Raw genomic sequence first — 17873 nt, 5'->3', positions numbered from 1 at the left:
GCCCCCAGTTCCAACCCATCTCCTCCTGTGGTTCCAATGATACAGAAGACAAGGGTAGACGTACATAACATAGTTTGCTCTTTGGAAGAGCACGCCCAAGGTTCCGGCTGAGGGTACGCGGAACAGGGTTCCCAGGGGCAGGGGGCTATTCCCCGGGGTACTCAGAATGGGGCTTCCAGGGGCGGGGTGCTATTCCCCCGGGGTCCTCAGAACAGGGTTCCCAGGGGCGGGGTGCTATTTCCTGGGGTACTCGGAATGGGGTTCCCAAGGGCGGGGTGCTATTCCCCTGGGGTACTCAGAACAGGGTTCCCAGGGGCGGGGTGCTATTCCCCGGGGTACTCGGAACGGGGTTCCCAGGGGTGAGGTGCTATTCCCCGGGGTACTCGGAAGGGGCTTCCAGGGGCGGGGTGCTATTCCCCGGGGTACTCAGAACGGGGTTCCCAGGGGCGGGGTGCTGTTCCCAGAGTCGGTTCCGAACGGGTGAGGCCAGCCCCGGGACTTGATGGTCTGCCTTTCATCCACAGGTAATGCAGGTGGTGAAGGAGCAGGCTATGAGAGCTCTCACAACCAAGCCTAGCAACCTGGACCAGTTCAAGAGCAAACTTCAGAACCTGAGTTATACCGAGATCCTGAAAATCCGCCAATCTGAGAGGATGAACCAGGAGGACTACCAGTCTCGCCCGATCCTGTAAGTTCACCCCGCCCACCCTGTCCTCCAGGGCTCCGACCCGCCTTTAATAGAGTGAGAGCCTTTCCCACTGCAGGGGCAGGTGGTGCGCTCTCTACAGAAGACCAAGGAGAGGCGTCCCAGTGGTCTTGCTCCAGCCTCCAGCCACGAGGTCTGAGCGCCGAGGAGGGGGGCTGGGCAGGGGCGGGGGCGGGCTGGGGAGGAGGGGGGCGCAGGGGCGGAGCTAAGGACCTAGCTCAGAAAGTGGCCCGGTTACCGAGGAGCCCTCTATGGGTTTGTGGCTGAGAAGCCGGGGGCCTTGTCTAACACCAGGAACAAATTTTATTGTTGTTTTGGCCCCTGAAGCTGTATTCGATGTAGGTGTCTCTGAGTGACAAGGCGCTCAGGCCCAGCCAGAGTGAAACCCGCTGATAATTAAAGCAGCATAAACTCTGAAGTAGCTTGCGTGGGAAGGGTGGAGAGCGGCCAGGAGGAGAGAGCCACCTCCTCCCCGCCCTGCGGGCTCGGCGGGCATCACATCCTGTTGCTCCCGTGACAGTTCACCTCCAGGCCGGGGGCACGGGGGCAGCGGCCCCCTTGGTGTGGGGCTTAGCATCGAGCCCACCAGCCACAGCGGCGTAATGTCATGCCTGTCCATCTTTAAGATGTTCTGAACCTCAGCGGTGAGGACTGTCTGGGTTGCTTCGTCTTTTCTTAGAACTGGCCTGTGTATGGCCCTCGGTCCTTTTCGAAGTGCGAGGTCAGGTCATTGACAGGGAAGGAAATGGTAAGGGGTGGGGGTGGTAAGGAGAGTGTTGGACACTTACTCTCATTCTGTCCTCCGGGTACTGGACACAGCTTCTCTGCTTTTATGCAAAGCCAACGTGTCACATTGATGTCCTTGTGAATCCTATCTTAAACCTCCTTCTCTGTCTCCCCTTCTCTCTCCCTCTCTTTCTATTTCTCTCTCCCTCTCTCTCTCTCTCTCTCTGTTTCTGATTCTTTTTGTTTCTGCCCCTCGTTCTGGTACTCGCCCTCATATATTTGACGTTTTTAATGCTTGGCAATTTGCAAAGCACCTCCTTCTGCTACTTGCTTTTCTCATGCCCAGACGATAGAAGCAAGTCTCATCCTCGTTCGAGGACCAGGACCCAGGGGACAGCCGAGGACCCGATTAGCCAGCACAGGAACCAGCCCCTGACGCCCAGCCGCTAATCCCGCCGCGAATGCTTTGTCCACCGCACGCACCAGCGTCCCTCTGCCAAGTGCAAGATTAAGATAAGGGCTTGAAAAGGGCATAGGACTGAAGAGACAATAGCCCAGCTGTAATATCTACTTGAGGTTCATTTTTAAACCTTCAGTGTCGCCTCCAGGAACTGCAGAGTGGAACTGCAGACCTTCCTGGGGATGAAGAGAGGCCACAGGGTGGGGGGAAAGGCTTCCTCGGTGTCTCTGGAAAACCCGAGTCGCGCCCACCCCGAGCACCAGCCAGTTTTTACGAGGCACAGCACTGCGGTTTGCACGGGTCCTCAGCTGGAAGGGGACAGCCAGACACTCTGAGCGGAAAGCACTTTGGATAAATGATTGGCTCCTCAGAGATACAGTTTCTCATTTGCAGGTTACGGGGGACAGAGGTGCCTTACCCCTTCCCAGGGCCCTCGGTACTGGAACGCCACACTTAATAACACCCGTTTCAGCAGCTGGGTGAGCACAGGGTGCCTCTCTGGGCTTCTGACTACGAGTCGTAAAACCGTAAGGGAGACATGAGGAAAACCACCTCCGTTAAGGCCCAGGGATCCCGAAGTAGCGTTTGACCGTGACTTCATTCCGAGTAAGAACGCTACCTGCTGGTCAAGCGCGAGCACTCGGCTCCTGTCTGGCTGCGTCCCGCCGCGTCCCGAGGCCCTGCCCGTGACATTCCGGCTCTCCCTTCCCTGCGCCGCCAGAAGCTCCTGCCGGTACCCGGTGACGCTGTCAGGAGCACCGACGTACATGTGAAGGAACTCCTGTGTGTGTGTCACTTGGACCTCGTCACTTGACCGTGGGGCTGAAAGGCAGCCATAGGTCTCGGGATAGTTGTGGTCCAGTCATCACGACTGGTCGGAGGCTCCAGCATTGCAGAGGGGGGGCGGGCCCCAGCCTGATCGCTCGCCCCGCCCCGAAATGGGCAGGTGGGAGCCAGCCTCCAGCTCTTCTCATAGGTGCCTGGCACAGTGACAGCCACTCAGAGAAATGGGCGCTCTGCTTATTAGCCTGATAATCCGAATTTATCAAGTTGTCGCACTGTTCATAGGCAAGTGGCCAAACCGACACACACTGGGAATGTGTTTGTGTATGTGCCTTTCTTGTCCGGCGATGTTTCATCTCTTAGAACGAGCTAGGACGGGAAGTCATTGTGGGGCTGGAGGAAGTCTAAGTGCTGCCCACGTGGCTCACGGCCTAATCCCAAGTCCACAAAGGGATGGGCACGGACCATGTACGATTGCTTTCGGGTATTCATTCACTTAGCAAATATGTATCGGACAACTCCTACCTGCCAGACCCTGTCTGAGGCGCTGGGGAGAGGCAGGAACCCACAGAGACTTGGTGGCGACTGTCCCAGGCTTTAAAGCTGGGGCTGGAGGGGTCCCCAGGGTGTTGCTCAGCGCCCGGCTGGAGGACCCCTCGGTGGTGAGCTGTCCCGAGGGTGCACGGACACCGAGACTCTCTGATGCAAGCTCAGGAATTAGCATAGACATTAGAATTTTAGAGCCGCAAAGCTCCTTGAAGGTCAGGCGGTTCAGGCTCTTCGTTTTGCAGACTGGGTCAAGGACTTGGCTGGGGCCCGACTGCTACTGCAGAACCCCGCTGGCCCCTGTCGCCTGCCTCTCGACCCCCTCCCCTGCCAGGCTGCCTCGTCGTCTGCCACACACGGCACGCTGGTCAGCCTCGGTGCCATGCAGACCCCAGGAGGCAGGCTGCTCGTTTCTGTAAACCGAGTACGCTTCCTGAGAAGAAAAATGCCAACTCTGGGCACGCAGATATTGGGGGGAAACATATTCGGTCGATTGGAGGATCTCTGTTTTGTTTCTTAGCTCTTGACTGATGATTTCAGAGAGGAGGTATTTTTTTATTTTCTACTTAGCCTGACTCTACAGGGAAGATAAGTCCATCTACATGGTCAGTCCAAGTTAATGGATATAAAAGGGTTGAATAGTCCAAAAATAGGCCATGAGCACCGTGGGACTTGAGGGGAAGGGAGAAGCAAGACACCCACCAGGAAAGAAGATAGCAAAGTGTGGCCACCCAGACCCAGGAGCTCATAGCCCCGGGGTGGCCTTCCGAGGCCGGCATTTAGACATGTGGCGGTTTGGACAAATTATGTAACCCAGCCTCAGCCTGTTTTCTTCAGGTCACTAAATGAAGGTGACAGAAGCATCTCCACTGTGGGTTGTCGTGAGGATTCCACGGAGCCGTGTCTGAAAAGCACTTAGCAGAGGTGCCTGGCACAGTGACAGCCACTCGGAGAAATGGGCGCTCTGCTTATTAGCCTGATAATCCAAATTTATCGAGTTGTCACACTGTTCATAGGCAAGTGGCAATACCGACACACACTGGGGCTGTGTTTGTGTATGTGCCTTTCCTTATCTCAGAAAGTGTCAGGGGAGTCGGTGAGAAAGGAAGAGTGGGAACAAACAGAGCCAGACGGTAGGCGACCCTGCAGAGCGGCATTCTCTCTGAAGAATGGCCACGGTTTCACTCGAGGCTTTCACAGAGCCAATGCCAGCAAACCCGCCTGTCACAGAATTTTCAGTGCTTAATGCCTTTGACAAATACCTAACAACTGCCTGCCACAGGCCAGGCTCTGTTCTGCGTGTCGGTGAGTCAGCGGTGAAGAGAACAGACACAACTCTCCCCTCCACCACCCCTTGGCAACTCTATTTTAGCAGAAGCAACAGACAGGGGATGTGGAAAATAAGATTACTGCACGATAAAAGAGGATGCAGGTAATGGAAACATAAATCCAGATAAGGGGAATAGAGAGTTCGTAGTTTTATATCAAATGGTCAGAGCAGATCCCTCTGGCTGGGAGAGAGACATTTGAGTAAAGATGTGTAAGAGACGATCGGGATCGTGTCATGTGTGGATTTGGGGGAAGGGTATTTGAGCAGCGTGAACCAACAGTGCAAAGGCCCTGAGGCAGGAGTGGGGCTGCATGCTCAATAAACAAAGGAGGCCAGTTAGTGCGGCTGGAGCAAAATAAGCAAGTAGGAGAGCCGTAGGAGGGAAGGCCAACAAGGTGCGTAGGAGCCTGATCACATAGGGCCTTGCTGGGGAGGCAAGGAGAGGCCCTGACCTAGGTTTCTAGATGATCCCTCCTGCTCCTGTATTGGGAACAGACTTCATGGAGGCAAGTTACAAAGTTATTTCAGTAATCCAAGTAAGAGGTGATGAGGAGTAGAGTCTCTCCTATATACGGATTAGATAAGAAAGCAAGGTATTTCCTGATTGGTGACATGTGGGGTGTGAGAGAAAGAGAGGTGATAATGATAATGAGCTTGTTCTGGGGCTGAACGACTAAAAACCGGAGTGAGTGGAATTGAGCGGAACGGGTTTGGACAAAGGAATCGGGTGTTCAGCTCCGGACACGTCAAGTTTACGGTGCGTGTGAGGCATCCAAGCAGACGGTGGGGCTGAGGACTGTGGAGGTCGGCGGAGAAGCCTAGGTTGGAAATGCAAACCTGGGGGTTGTCAGGATGAAGTTGGTATTTAAAGCCACGCTTCTATGACAAAAACAAAAACAAAAAAAAACAGAAGTGTTACGAGAACTGAGCTCGGAGGCCCTCCGGTCAAGCTGAGACAGAACAGACCAGTTCCCGAGAAATGGGAATGGGCTGTCAATCAGCCCAGGACCCCCACGGCTTCTTCGTGCATCAGGGTGGGCCAGCTGGAGCGCCGGGGCCAAACCCAGCACGCGTCCCATTTCGGTAAATGGGGTTTTACTGGGACGTGGCCACGGTCGTGTGTTTATATGCTGCTGACCGCTTTCACTTGACCATAATGCAGTTAGGTCCAGTAGATGCAACGGGCAGCGGATGGCCCCCAACGTCTGAGATATTTACCCTCTAGCCTTCTGCAGAGCAAGGTTGCCAACCTCCGGTCCAGGTGCACACTGGGGAGCAGCCAGGGGGGGCAGCCCGCAGGTCCAGAAAAGACTCTCACCAGCCTAGCGGCGCTGTCTGTCTGTCTGTCTGTCTTCCGTGCACGGCACTGGCCTCAGTGGGCCTGGACTTGGAATGGTCACAGTGCTGGACTTGGGGGGCTCTTCACAGTCACACGTGCCTCCCTTTTCTCATCATCTGCCTTCTGTTGATTCACCATCCCTGTTGGTAGAATTAGAGGAATATTTATCAAAACAAAGCCGGTGAGACCATGGCTTCCCTGCCTGGGAACCGACCTCACGGGAAAACAGACCCCCTGCAGTTTAGAGCGAGTCCAGAGTTGTGGCTCCGTGAGCCTTGACCTCTGTACAATGTGGAGTATTTGGAGAATATGCTCAGAGCAAACTCAGTATACTACCGGGCACTCCTGCCTAATGCCTAGGGAGTGCCAGTGCTTAGATTGGCACCCACGCTGTCCACTTTGGGAGTCATAGCCGTTTCCCAGGGAGGATTCTCATCCCCGTTTTACAGATGAGGAAACTGAGACTTAGACGGGCGACGTGACATGCTCGCCTTGGGCAGAGGCTGGAACGAAGCCCTTGTCCTCTGAGTTCTAGGTCAACGTTCCAGCCACTACTTTCACCACCGCTCTGAGGGCTGGGATCTGGGTCTCGCTGTTCTCAGCTTCCACTAGAGCAGCTAGCTTGAAGAGACTCGAGTGCTAGGGAACGGCGTGCCATTTCACATGATCGAAAAAAAAAAACACTCCTCTCTTAAAACTAGATTTAAAGACCCATTGAACTCTATCATGATCTCCTTAGAGCACAGTGCATCTGCAACTAAATTACGCTGTGTGAGCCTGATGAAAATAATCCTCGCTTTATCTCGTTATCCCAGCCTCCGCGGGCTGGAATCCGGGACGACGCATTGTTCTCATTTGTAAGGGGCAGAACCGAAAGCCAGACACACGGTCCTGCCGGGTGCCCAGGCCTTGGCGCTTGCTGTGGAATAGTAATCGTTCACAGTAGAGCTGAGTCCATTTTTGCCTAAGTCTGTACCTGTGTCTTTGTAAAACAAGCGAAGATATTTCGTGGGACACTTGCAGGGGTCGTCAAACTTTTTATAAAAACCGCCCACTTTTCCAGTGCTGGTCAACCTGGTCCCTACCCTGCAACCAAACAGCGCCGCGATTGGCCCACCATGAAAGCTGGAACGCCCACTAGTGGGCGGTAGGGACCAGGTCTACCAGCACTGCAAAAGTGGGCGGTTTTTATAAAAAGTTTGACAACCCCTGTCAGGAAATATCACGGAAGTGGCTGGTGCTTTGGGGGGCATTCTGTACAAGTCAGAGAATCTATAGAGTTACTGTAACAGATGAACCTGTCCCCCGGACGCTCCATACGTGGTTCTCTGAAGCACACCTGGGGGGGAGCAGGGGGGGGGGCTTGGGCTGTCCACACACAGCTGCATCCCCCCCCACCCCAGCCGCTCCCCCTCCACAAAGCCCTGTTGTCGATCGAGACCTGCCGCGGAACGTGTGCTTGTCCTTTTTTTTTTTTTTTTTTTTTTTGCAGGGAGCTCAAGGAGAAGATCCAGCCAGAAATCCTGGAGCTGATCAAACAGCAACGTCTGAACCGTCTGGTGGAAGGGACCTGCTTTAGGAAACTCAACAGCCGGCGAAGGCAAGGTACTATGTCTGGGGCATCCAGGGGCCAGTGGGGGCAGCTAAGACGGCCCTTTTTCTCAAAGCCACAGACCGATTCCCAACCCGGCGGGGGTGGCCGGCTCCGTGGGAGTCACAAGGGCGTGGCGCCTGGGTAAGGGCAGGCCAAGCAGCGCCGTCCTCGGGACGGGAGTCACAGTCCCGGTAAGGTCGGACACCCTGTGTATACCCAAGGAGAACCAAAGTCCAGAACTGCCAGGAGGTCCAAGCTGCTCACGAGCCAGTCAGGGCTGATTATTTAGTGCCAGGAGGTTGTTGCAAGTTGTGGTTCAACAACAGCCACCTTGTACTGGCTGAGAGCTTACCAGGCGCCAGGCGCTCAGTTAACTTACGTTCATGCATTTCGTCCTCACAACAACCCTACGAAGGACCTACCGGGATCACACCCAGTTTATAGACGAGGGAGCCAAGGCAACGAGGTGCCCAGCCCGCTGCCCAAAGTCACAGAAGAGCAAGGGTGCCCCAGCGGCTCTCTGGCCCCGACTTCTAAACTCGCTCTGCTCTCCAGCGAGCTGTTGGAGTGGATCTCGGAACGTTCAGCCGAGATGGCCCTTTTTTCTCAAAGCCACATACTAATTTCTCAAAGCCACATAACTGATTTCTCAAAGCCACATACTGATTCTCCTCCAGATCAGATTTTCTTTTCTTTTTTTTATTGGAGATGTAAGTTCCAAAGTGAACCAAGGTGGGATAGAATCTGTTGTCAAAACCTTGCTCGTTAAATTTCTGAAGTGTCTCCCTAAACTTGAAGCCACCGTGGGTGCCGGGAGAGAGACTGGGGTCTGGGAGGGGAGGAGCGTCTCCAGCTGCTTCCGAGCCAGACAGGCGCGGCCCCGACGGCCACCGGGCTCTCGGACGCGCCGCTGAGGGCAGAGCCCGAGTGCTCCTGTCGCACTGTCCTAGAAACGGAGTCGGAGGGTGGAACCGAACACCGAGGTTTGGGGAGAGCGACCAGACAGGAGCAGGGTGACAAGCACGCGCGTTAGCACCTGCACCACGAACACGCATCCGCTGCGGCCCAGGGGGAGCTCCGGCGGGCGTTTTTAAAACGTGACGGATGCCCTGTCCTGTCCGGACACGGCGCTCACCCGCCAGCGACGGACATTGTGTATGCTGAGCCCCCGTCTTCCCGGCCATTTACTGTCACGGCTTTGTTCCGAGTATGAAGTCAGCTCAGGGATTCCCAGTGCTTCCTATTCAACACCGTGTTGTGGAATGCCAAAGGCAGAGCGTCCTTGAGGAGTGGAAGCGCAGGTTGATCCCGGAGAATGGGCAGCCGCGACGATGAGCTTCAGGCACGGGCTCACGAGAGGACCGTGGGCAGAAAGAACAGCAGAGCTGCGGGCAGCCGGGACTGAGGCAGGCTCAGGTTAGGAAGAGCAGCGCGGGAGGGGACCCACGGCTCCCATTCCGCCATCGCCATCGGAGGGCAAGGGCACGCCCTCCTTCCTCTCCACATTCCTCCCAGGGGCATCCCCGTCAGGGTCACTGCTGCTCGGAGGAGGCAGTGTGGCACAGTGGCGAGATCGGGGGCCCTGGAGCCAGCTGGAATGGGGCCAACCCCGCCCCTTCCCCCCTCCAGCTGTGTGCCCTCGGGCAGTTCCCCACCCAGACCAGGGATAGCAAGCCTGTCCTCCAGAGTCCCTGCGATTGTCAGAAAGGTGGTTGTGAATATCGCTCTCAGAAACCAACAACAAAGGGCCCTAGAGCACTGACCCCGGGAGCCAGCAGACTTGGTTCGAGGCTTCTCGGCTCCCTAAGGAACCACCGGGGTGTCCTTAGGAAGGACACGTGACCTCCCAGGGGCCACAATGTTTCATCTGTGAGGGGGAGGAGTAGGAGGAGATGGTCTGTTACTCTGTCCATCAGACAATCATATGCCCTGAAGTCTTCATTACCTTTGGAAAAACTGGTATTCGGGGTCTGTCGCCCCCATCATGTGACTCAGAAGGCTTTTATTTACTTGACATTGGGCAGAAGGCCCAGAAATGGGGACAAGGGGGAGGTGACACACATTCCACCACCAGCGCCTCCAGTGATGGCCAGCGCAAACCTAATTCCAAGCACCCGATTAATCCAGTCTGCTCCACATGAGCCATCGCTTCCTGGGCTGAGACGGGCGGGCTCTACTAGAATAACCCTGTTTCTACATGGAATAACTACAGTTAGATATCTTTTTTTTTTTTTTTTTTTTTTTTTGCTAGAGAAACATTAGTCCCTTATCTGCCAAATGTTTTTCCAGTTTTTAAATATGAATTACCTAATGAGCAAGAAACTATTAGCATCTAGATTATAAACTTATTAGCTCCCTAGGGAGCATGACCATCTGTGTTTAATATAAAACCATCCTCCCTGGTGCAGAAAGGAGGCCTTCTGGGTGTTTGGTAAATGGATTCGGAACCCGGTGACTAGCTCTCTGTGCTCAGAAATAAGGACTGGGAGCAAACTATCAGCCCCCTCTCAACACTCCATCCTGGTTGACACAGATCAGTGAGGGCGTGACATCCGGTCACTTGAGTCCCTTGGAGAAAGGTGTGCTCTCACACGTGAGCTGGGACGGAACAGCCAGGTGCCGTCAGAGCGTGGAGAGCAAGGACACCCGTCACCCACGCAGGGACCGGGGCCACGCTGCTTCCTTCAGACTTGCCCACCGGTGAGTCGGACACAGAGGAGTCGAGCCGAGGATTCACTTTTATAGGGGAAAGGACGGAAGTGCTGCCCACCCCACAGAACTGGGCGTGGAGGAGCAGACCTCGTGTCCTTCATGGCACGTGGGGCCAGCGGGCACCCCAGCTGAGATCTGTCCGTCATGTTAACCCACTCGCTCGCAGCTCCGCTTGAATACTGTGATGTAGACGTTTACAACTCCAGGTTTCCGGGGATTCTGACCACAGGACAGCTGGGAGGCGGGGATTATGTGAGACATGTCAGGCTGAATTTCAGTTCCTGCTGCCCCACCAGCCAGCTGGGTGTGATGCCGGTGGTGGCCGAGGCCGGGCAGGTTCCCGCTGAATTCGGGCTGACGGTAGAGGAGCCGAGAGCCGGAAAGCTCAGTTCCTCGGGCCATACCCGTTCACCGGAGGCTCGCAAAGACAGGCGAGCGGATTGAAGGGCTGGGGAGCAGTGAAGCCCGCACCTCGCGGTGGGTGGTGGGAGAGCCACCCGGGAGAATCGCCGTCAAGGCCTTATGTAGACCACACACACGTGGTGCTGCCGGGCGCCCACGCACCAGTCAAGCAAAGTGCTCGCAGCCCGTGAACCCGCGAGCAAGCCTAACACAGCCGCGTTCCCCACCCTGGGCAACCTGCTACATCTCTCTGTGCTTCCGTTTCCTTCCCGGGTGGTGGGACGCTGTCAGTTCCTACTTCGGGTCGTCGTAAGCGTTAGTAAATAAAACCATACGTCTCTAGCTAGCACCTAGGGGGGCGGTCAGCACGCTGTCAGACACCCGGGAATGTTTAGCATCAGTTTTAGCCTGGAGTTCTTCAGGATGCAGTGCAGGGTTTTATTTTGTTTTGTTTTGTTTTTCTATTTTTCTGAAGCTGGAAACGGGAAGGCAGTCAGACAGACTCCCGCATGCGCCCGACCAGGATCCACCCGGCATGCCCACCAGGGGGCGATGCTCTGCCCATCTGGGGCATTGCTCTGTTGCATCCAGAGCCACTCTAGCGCCTGAGGCAGAGGCCACAGAGCCATCCTCAGCGCCCAGGCCATCTTTGCTCCAATGGAGCCTTGGCTGCGGGAGGGGAAGAGAGAGACAGAGAGGAAGGAGAGGGGGAGGGGTGGAGAAGCAGATGGGCGCTTCTCCTGTGTGCCCTGGCCGGGAATCGAACCCAGGACTTTTGCATGCCAGGCCCACACTCTACCACTGAGCCAACCGGCCAGGGTCAGTGCAGGGTTTTAAACAGGCCGTGGAGACACACGGGATGGCACGCACCTGCCACCCTCCGTTCCTCCGCTGCCGCAGGGTGGGTGAGGCCCTTTGTTCACGGTCCTTCTAGGTGAGGCGGTCATCCTTCTCGGAGCTTCTGCAGGAGGGGCTTACGATGTGATCTCAGAAGTTGTCCCGTTAGGGTCCTGTTTGCTGTCCGAGAACCTGCAGGCTCAGGAAGTGCCCCCCGTTTCCCTAGTATTGCAGAGATTAGGGTCTTTGAGAACCAGCTGCATTGAACAGTCTTGATAGGAGCCCAGGGCGACACCTCAGAGAATCGTTCCAAGAACGGAGAGCATGAAACGTTTGCTTCTCCTGGAAGACTTTGTCCAGGTCGTTGATGGCCACCCTTCTCGGAGGCTAACATGCCACACTTGATTTGGGACTCCGTAGAGTCCCCGTGGATGTGGCACGCTCCCGCACCACTGCCAAGGGTGAGGTCCCTCCCCTTGCTCTTTTAAGCCACTCGGAAAAGCTGGAGCCAAACGGGACGTTCAGGCCAAGTAACCGAAGGAACCCCGTGCAGGGAGCAAGTGGTTTCTCCTCCTAGCCTTGACCAGAATTCCCCTTTAATGCGTAATTAAACTTGATCATAATTCATGTTTTTTAAAAGTAGGTATAAATAAACGCAGATTTGCGAAGGAGGAAGAACACAAGGGTGAACTTGCCGTGAAGGGGGGAGGTTCTGAAGGGCGGAGGGACCTTTCTGGAGGCTGCCGCTCCGGTCGTCGTCTTCCTTCGCTGGACCAGGAGAGAGATCTCGTATCTCATCACCTGAGAGGTGGCGTTTCCCGTTAGGATCCTGCTGGGGTCCCTCACGTTGTGTGGTGCAGAAAGGCTCGACCTTCGGCAGCACGTAGACCATCTCCTGAAGGTCGTCTCCATTTTTGGCTCACCTACAAAAGACCCCAGATCCTTGTAGAAGTGTCCTAAGAAGTGGCCGCAGCAAAGGCCACCGCTCTGCAGGCCAGCGGCCAGCGGCGGGCTCCGCACCCGAGACACAGCTGGCCCGCTGAGTCCACGGCGCAGTCTGTCAGGACGTGGTTCCTGCCGTGCCCTGCACCTCGCCGAACCGACCGGCAGGTCACACGAGACTCTGGTAGCTAGCTGTCACTCAGTGGGCCGTCTCCTCTAAAGACCCGCGAGCCAGCCCCGAACCTGCCTCCAGCCCGGATGCTGAAGACAGGCAGTAAATTATACCGTCGCGTATAACTACCTGTGGCCGTTGAAGTGAATTAAAATTAAATAAAATGTAAGCATTCTTTCCATCCTCTTGGAAGCAGCGGACACAGAGCATTCCCACCCTGTCGCGAAGTCCTGTGGATCGTGGCTGCACGCGCTGCAGTCCTCGGTGGTTATTAGCTCCATCGTGACCGAAGTGACCTTGAGAAGTGCTCTAACCAGCCCTGCAGACCTTCTTTCCAGGCTTGTGAGCTTTGAAACCAGCTTATCCCTCTGATCCTACAGAGAGAGAGAGAGAGAGAGAGAGAGAGAGAGAGAAAGAGAAGAGAAGAGAAGAGAAGAGAAGAGAAGAGAAGAGAAGAGAAGAGAAGAGAAGAGAAGAGAAGAGAAGAGAAGAGAAGAGAAGAGAAGAGAAGAGAAGAGAAGAGAAGAGAGAGTAGGGGGGAGGGAGAGAGAGGCACAAAATTGTCTCCATGATTTCCGTTTTTTTGTTTTATTCACAAATGTATTTTTTATCCTAGAGAAAGGGACTGCAAATAGGGCTGTGAGCTGCTGCTTAGGAGTTCTTCCTTCTTTTTTTAAAATTTATATTCTTAATGTATTGCGTTGACATGGTTTCAAGTGTCCCACTCAATCACAACACCCGTGACCCACTGCCCTGTGGCCCCCCCCACGCCCCAGGCAAAGTCTCTTTCCGTTCCCATTCCACCCTCTTTGCCCACCCCCTCCCCCATGTTTTCAGTTTTTTTTTTAGTTTGAGGAATGCAGAGATGGTTATTAATGTACTAACTTCCTAATTGACTGAAAGACCTCTGTATTAACTCCCGCTTTCTCTTTAAACGCTAGTCAACAGTCTGATAATGTTCTCCCTGCTTCTTGCTAATTGCTTTCAGTGACACAATCCATTCACTCATTGCCCAGAGGGACTGGGGAACTAGTCACTGTCGTGCTGGGTTTTGAAAAGAAAATAACGCATTCTTCTTCCCATAAAAGGAACTGCAAGTCAAGCTGCCGTGGGTGGAAGGGTCCCACCCACAAGTGGGTGTTGTACTGGCCAGAGCTGGAGGCTCTGTCTTTTCCTTTACAGCAGCTCTACCTTCGAGACAGTCACCAAGGTGTGGTGCCACTGATGCTTCCCAGAACTCAGGACGCCAGCCTTCATCCTCTGGAGGAGACTGGCTGGGTACCAGCATTTGATACTCAGGGGCCAAAACGACCTTGCCAAGCCCTTTCAGTCCCCGTTCCGGTATTTGCCGTCCGTCCCAGACTTCCCTTGTGACGGGGAGGAGCAGAGCACGTCACTCACATCAGTGATGCACAATGCTTTCTGCTCGCTAGCATTTTAGTGATTTAAAGAAAGAGGAACAGGCCCTGGCTGGTTGGCTCAGCGGTAGAGCGTCAGCCCGGCATCTGGAAGTCCCAGGTTCGATTCCTGACCAGGGCACACAAGAGAAGTGCCCATCTGCTTCTCCACCCTTCCCCCTCTCCTTCCTCTCTGTCTCTCTCTTCCCCTCCCGCAGCCAAGGCTCCATTGGAGCAAAGTTGGCCCGGGCACTGAGGATGGCTCTGTGGCCTCTGCCTCAGGCGCTAGAATTGCTCTGGTTGCAATGGAGCAACACCCCAGATGGGCAGAGCATTGCCCCCTGATGGGCATGCCAGGTGGATCCCAGTCGGGCATATACGGGAGTCTGTCTCTGCCTCCCCACTTCTAACTTCAGAAGAATACAAAAAAATGAAAAGAAAGAAAGAGGGACACACGGAGGACAAGAGAAGGGGTGGCAGAGGTCAGAGGAAAACCCGAGGGAGGTGGTATCCTGAGATAGTAAGCCTCCAGCCAGAGGAAGTTCTACCAGCCGTCCATCATCTGATATCTATCCTTATGGCCAGGCTCTGGGGGGCCTTTTGTGTTTCCTTTAAACACACATCAATGGCAGCTTTGCAAGGAAGGTGGTGGTTTTGCCTCCTAGGACCTTTAAACAAGCCACTGTTCTTAGCAGTTTCTCGACGTCGGACTCTGTGGCACCAGAGGGCCTGCTCTGTTCCCGCTTTTCCCTGCAGTGGAGGCAGTGTTGCCGAGTGTCCGTCCTCGTTCTCAGGCCTGGGAAAAATGCATGTTCTCACCTGGCTGCCATCAAGAATTGAGGGAGCTCCTTCCCTCGAGCGTCTTGGCTTTGTCCCCCACGTCTGCCTCTCCCCCTCACCATCTTCTGCAGCACCCAGGAGACGGCCGCGGGCGTTGTAGACGCTCTGCGGATATTCACTGGTAAACTCACCTTGGAAGTCCCAGTATGCGCTCCGGAGTTTTTCAGAAGTCTTACAAATGAATATAAGTTGTGCACTTTACTCCAGGCAGTATCTGTTCATACCACTTAATTTTATCAGTGCTTCCCCAAATATGATATATTGAGGATGATTGATCTTCTCTGTTGCACCATATCGACCCCTGGGCATCCGCTTACCACTAGAACTAAGCTCGAACCCCTAGAGCCTACTCCAGCTTGAGAAGTAGGGAATTCCTAGAACGAGCAGGCTAAGACCTTACTCAGAATAAGACCAGCGTCCAGGTTGTTGCAGCTCACTGGCTTCCTTCCTGGGTTTCTGTTCTCTTTCTGTTGCTTGCTTAGCCAAAAATCCCTCCTCAGAGGTAGCAGAGGAAGGAAGCCTGGTAGCAGATGTCCCCAGCTGGCTTTGTGGTCATCACAGGCCATTAGACAAGGTGAAAGGTCCTTCTGGACAGAAGAAACCTCGACAGCTGGTCATGTCAGGACCCAAGAGCTCTTGCTGGTCACTCACCGCTGAAGCGTGGGTTGCTTCTTTGGAGCTCACAGTTCCTATTGTGAACTACAGGTCAAATGCCCAGATGTGTTCTCTTCATGGAAAACTGACAATGACACATTTGCCTAATTGAAATGGCTATGAGATATTCAGGGAGTTACTTTATCTTCTCCTTTTTTTTTTTTTTTTTTGTATTTTTCCGAAGCTGGAAACGGGGAGAGACAGTCAGACAGACTCCCGCATGCGCCCGACCGGGATCCACCCGGCATGCCCACCAGGGGGCGACGCTCTGCCCACCAGGGGGCGATGCTCTGCCCCTCTGGGGCGTCGCTCTGTCGCGACCAGAGCCACTCTAGCGCCTAGGGCAGAGGCCAAGGAGCCATCCCCATTGCCTGGGCCATCTTTGCTCCAATGGAGCCTCGGCTGCGGGAGGGGAAGAGAGAGACAGAGAAGGAGAGGGGGAGGGGTGGAGAAGCAGATGGGCGCTTCTCCTGTGTGCCCTGGCCAGGAATCGAACCCGAGACTTCTGCACGCCAGGCCGACGCTCTACCACTGAGCCAACCGGCCAGGGCCTATCTTCTCCTTTTGAAATTATCTCCTCCTGGAAAAATGACGGAGGGGTGTGTGTGTGTGTGTGTAGAAAATTTAGCAATTCTAGATGTTTTCCTAGCCATCAAATAAGTTTTTTCTTTCCTCTCAAATTTTCTATCAAAGTTCAGATTGTTAAAATACCATTGTACCCAAAGGATTTGATACCCTCCCCAGGGGTCCTCAATCGTATATTAGGACAGGTGCTACCGAACCGCCAAAACCAAAAGGGATTCACTTGCTCCGAGCTCTAGAATCCACTCCTTTCTGAAGACTTCAACGCGGGTGAATCTCTTGTTCTTCGAGGCAGTGCTGTTGGGGAATAGGACGGCAGTGTTTCCGGAAGCCGGAATCGCTCACCCAGTCCGTTTGTGTTTTCTCCCGCAGACAAGTTTTGGTATTGCCGGCTCTCACCAAACCACAAGGTCCTGCACTATGGAGACTTGGAAGAAAGTCCTCAGGGAGAAGTGCCCCACGATTCCTTGCAGGACAAACGTAAGTGGCTCCCCTGTGCGGGAGGCGGGAGTTTGGGTCGCTTGTGTGTTTCCCGGTCACTAACTATCTTGCAGAAAAACAATCCACCTTCATTGGCCCGTCAGACGTGTCTATCTAAGTTGTAAGTCAGGGGTCCCCAAACTACGGCCCGCGGGCCACATGCGGCCCCCTGAGTCCATTTATCCGGCCCCCGCCGCACTTCCAGAAGGGGCACCTCTTTCATTGGTGGTCAGTGAGAGGAGCATAGTTCCCATTGGAATACTGGTCAGTTTGTTGATTTAAATTTACTTGTTCTTTATGTTAAATATTGTATTTGCTCCCATTTTGTTTTTTTTTTTTACTTTAAAATAAGATTTGTGCAGTGTGCATAGGGATTTGTTCATAGTTTTTTTTATAGTCCGGCCCTCCAACGGTCTTGAGGGACAGTGAACTGGCCCCCTGTGTAAAAAGTTTTGGGGACCCCTGTTGTAAGTCCTGGCCTGAGCCTGACCCAGAAGCGCAGGACCTTCGCGGATCTGGGGTTGGGGGCTGGACAGGGAAGGGCATCAACGGAACAGTCACGCATCTTTCTTGAGAGGTGTAAAGCTGAGCTTGGGACGTCCGCTTTCACCTCACTGACCCGGGTGCTGTTTCAGGGAGGGAAGGCAGTGTGAACCTGATGCCGCCCGTTGGCAGTTGTCTTTTTTCTGCTGACGTGAAATAATGTCCCGTGACCTCTGTGCTGGGCCCCTCCCACGTGTGTTCATCCTAGCTCAGCATATCCCGTGATTATAATGCAGAGCTCCCGGCAGAGCCAAACATGGCTGCCTCCCTCGGAGACATACAGACACCTGGGAAACTTATGACAGACTGCACTTTGTTGTTTCCTGAGTAGTCCCTGAAATATTATACATATCATTGATATTTATTTGCTATTTCTGTACAATGTCTGGGTTTTTGTTTTGTTTTGTTCTGTTTTGTTTTTATTATTAATTTTAATGCAGTGACATTGATAAATCAGGGTACATATGTTCAGAGAAAACATCTCCAGATTATTTTGACATTTGATTATGTTGCATACCCCTCACCCAAAGTCAAATTGTCTTCCGTCACCTTCTATCTGGTTTTCTTTGTGCTCCCCCCTCCCCCCACGCCCTCTCCTTCCTTGCCCCCCCACCCCTCACCCCACCCCCCCGTTACCATCACGTTCTTGTCTGTGTCTCTGAGTCTCATTTTTATGTTCCATCTATGTATGGATTCATATAGTTCTTAGTTTTTTCTGATTTACTTATTTCACTCCATATAATGTTATCAAGGTCCATCCATGTTGTTGTAAATGATCAGATGTCATCATTTCTTATGGCTGAGTAGAATTCCATAGTGTATATATAT

At 53.9% G+C, this 17873-nt stretch overlaps 1 protein-coding gene across 12 annotated transcripts in view; it reads left to right on the top strand.

Moving 5' to 3' along the window:
* ELMO1 (engulfment and cell motility 1) overlaps positions 1 to 17873 on the top strand; it is a 485801-nt gene that overhangs the window by 446761 nt on the left and 21167 nt on the right. For all 12 annotated transcript variants that reach the window (XM_066239171.1, XM_066239176.1, XM_066239180.1 and 9 more), the window contains 3 exons: positions 525 to 688; positions 7383 to 7495; positions 16395 to 16502. In XM_066239171.1, the coding sequence (XP_066095268.1) occupies positions 525 to 688; positions 7383 to 7495; positions 16395 to 16502 (385 nt within the window). The remainder of the gene's footprint in view (positions 1 to 524; positions 689 to 7382; positions 7496 to 16394; positions 16503 to 17873) is intronic.

The sequence above is a fragment of the Saccopteryx bilineata genome, chromosome 7, assembly GCF_036850765.1.
Source record: "Saccopteryx bilineata isolate mSacBil1 chromosome 7, mSacBil1_pri_phased_curated, whole genome shotgun sequence".
Classification (NCBI taxonomy): Eukaryota; Metazoa; Chordata; class Mammalia; order Chiroptera; family Emballonuridae; genus Saccopteryx; species Saccopteryx bilineata.
Note: the sequence above shows the minus strand (reverse complement) of the source record. Positions and strands in the feature narration are given on the sequence as shown.